The 881-nt window shown below is 48.8% G+C and overlaps 1 protein-coding gene across 1 annotated transcript in view; it reads left to right on the top strand.

The window, feature by feature from the left end:
- LOC130580866 (myosin-7-like) overlaps nucleotides 1-881 on the top strand; it is a 39,198-nt gene that overhangs the window by 20,560 nt on the left and 17,757 nt on the right. The window contains exons 20-22 of the mRNA XM_057378621.1: nucleotides 12-152; nucleotides 254-457; nucleotides 745-870. Coding sequence (XP_057234604.1) covers nucleotides 12-152; nucleotides 254-457; nucleotides 745-870 — 471 coding nt within the window. The remainder of the gene's footprint in view (nucleotides 1-11; nucleotides 153-253; nucleotides 458-744; nucleotides 871-881) is intronic.

Here is an 881-nt window from a genome sequence, read left to right as displayed (position 1 = left end):
TGGATGCTGAGATCAGGAGCAGGAATGAAGCCCTGAGGCTGAAGAAGAAGATGGAGGGAGACCTGAATGAAATGGAGATCCAGCTGAGCCATGCCAACCGTGTGGCTGCAGAGGCACAGAAGAACCTGAGAAATACTCAGGGAGTGCTCAAGGTCCATTCAACAAAGCTACAGAAACAGAAATGGGATGCCTCACATTTTTGCCATTCAAGCACAAGCTGACACCTGCTAATTTATTTTATCTCTCTTTACAGGACACTCAGATTCATCTGGATGATGCTCTCAGGACACAGGATGAYCTGAAGGAGCAGGTGGCCATGGTGGAACGCCGAGCAAACCTGCTGCAGGCTGAAATTGAGGAGCTACGGGCAGCCCTGGARCAGACAGAACGGTCCAGGAAAGTGGCTGAGCAGGAGCTTCTGGATGCCACTGAACGTGTGCAGCTCCTCCATACCCAGGTCAGCATTASAARCAAAGAGCCATGTTGACACTKACCAATCACAGAGGGCTGRAATATGCCAGGGGACCAGCAGTGCTACAATGGCCTGTCTACTGCTGTCCACAAGGAAAGGCATGTTTTACATCCATAACCCAAGCCTGTGCCTGACATTTTGTAAACAATCATTGTAACAATAATTTCACAGAAAGAATTGGAAGCTGGACGGGGAAAAACTTTGTTCAGGCAGAAGGTCTATTATGGCAGATTTTAGAATACAACTCTTGCCATGTCCTTCCCATTGTGCAGAACACCAGCTTGATCAACACCAAGAAGAAGCTGGAAACAGACATTGCCCAAATCCAGGGTGAAATGGAGGATACGATCCAGGAAGCCCGCAATGCTGAGGAGAAGGCCAAGAAGGCCATCACAGATGTGAGTTGGGC

This window comes from Malurus melanocephalus, unplaced genomic scaffold (genome assembly GCF_030028575.1).
Source record: "Malurus melanocephalus ecotype Western Australia unplaced genomic scaffold, MMel_1.1 scaffold_368, whole genome shotgun sequence".
NCBI lineage: Eukaryota > Metazoa > Chordata > Aves > Passeriformes > Maluridae > Malurus > Malurus melanocephalus.
Note: the sequence above shows the minus strand (reverse complement) of the source record. Positions and strands in the feature narration are given on the sequence as shown.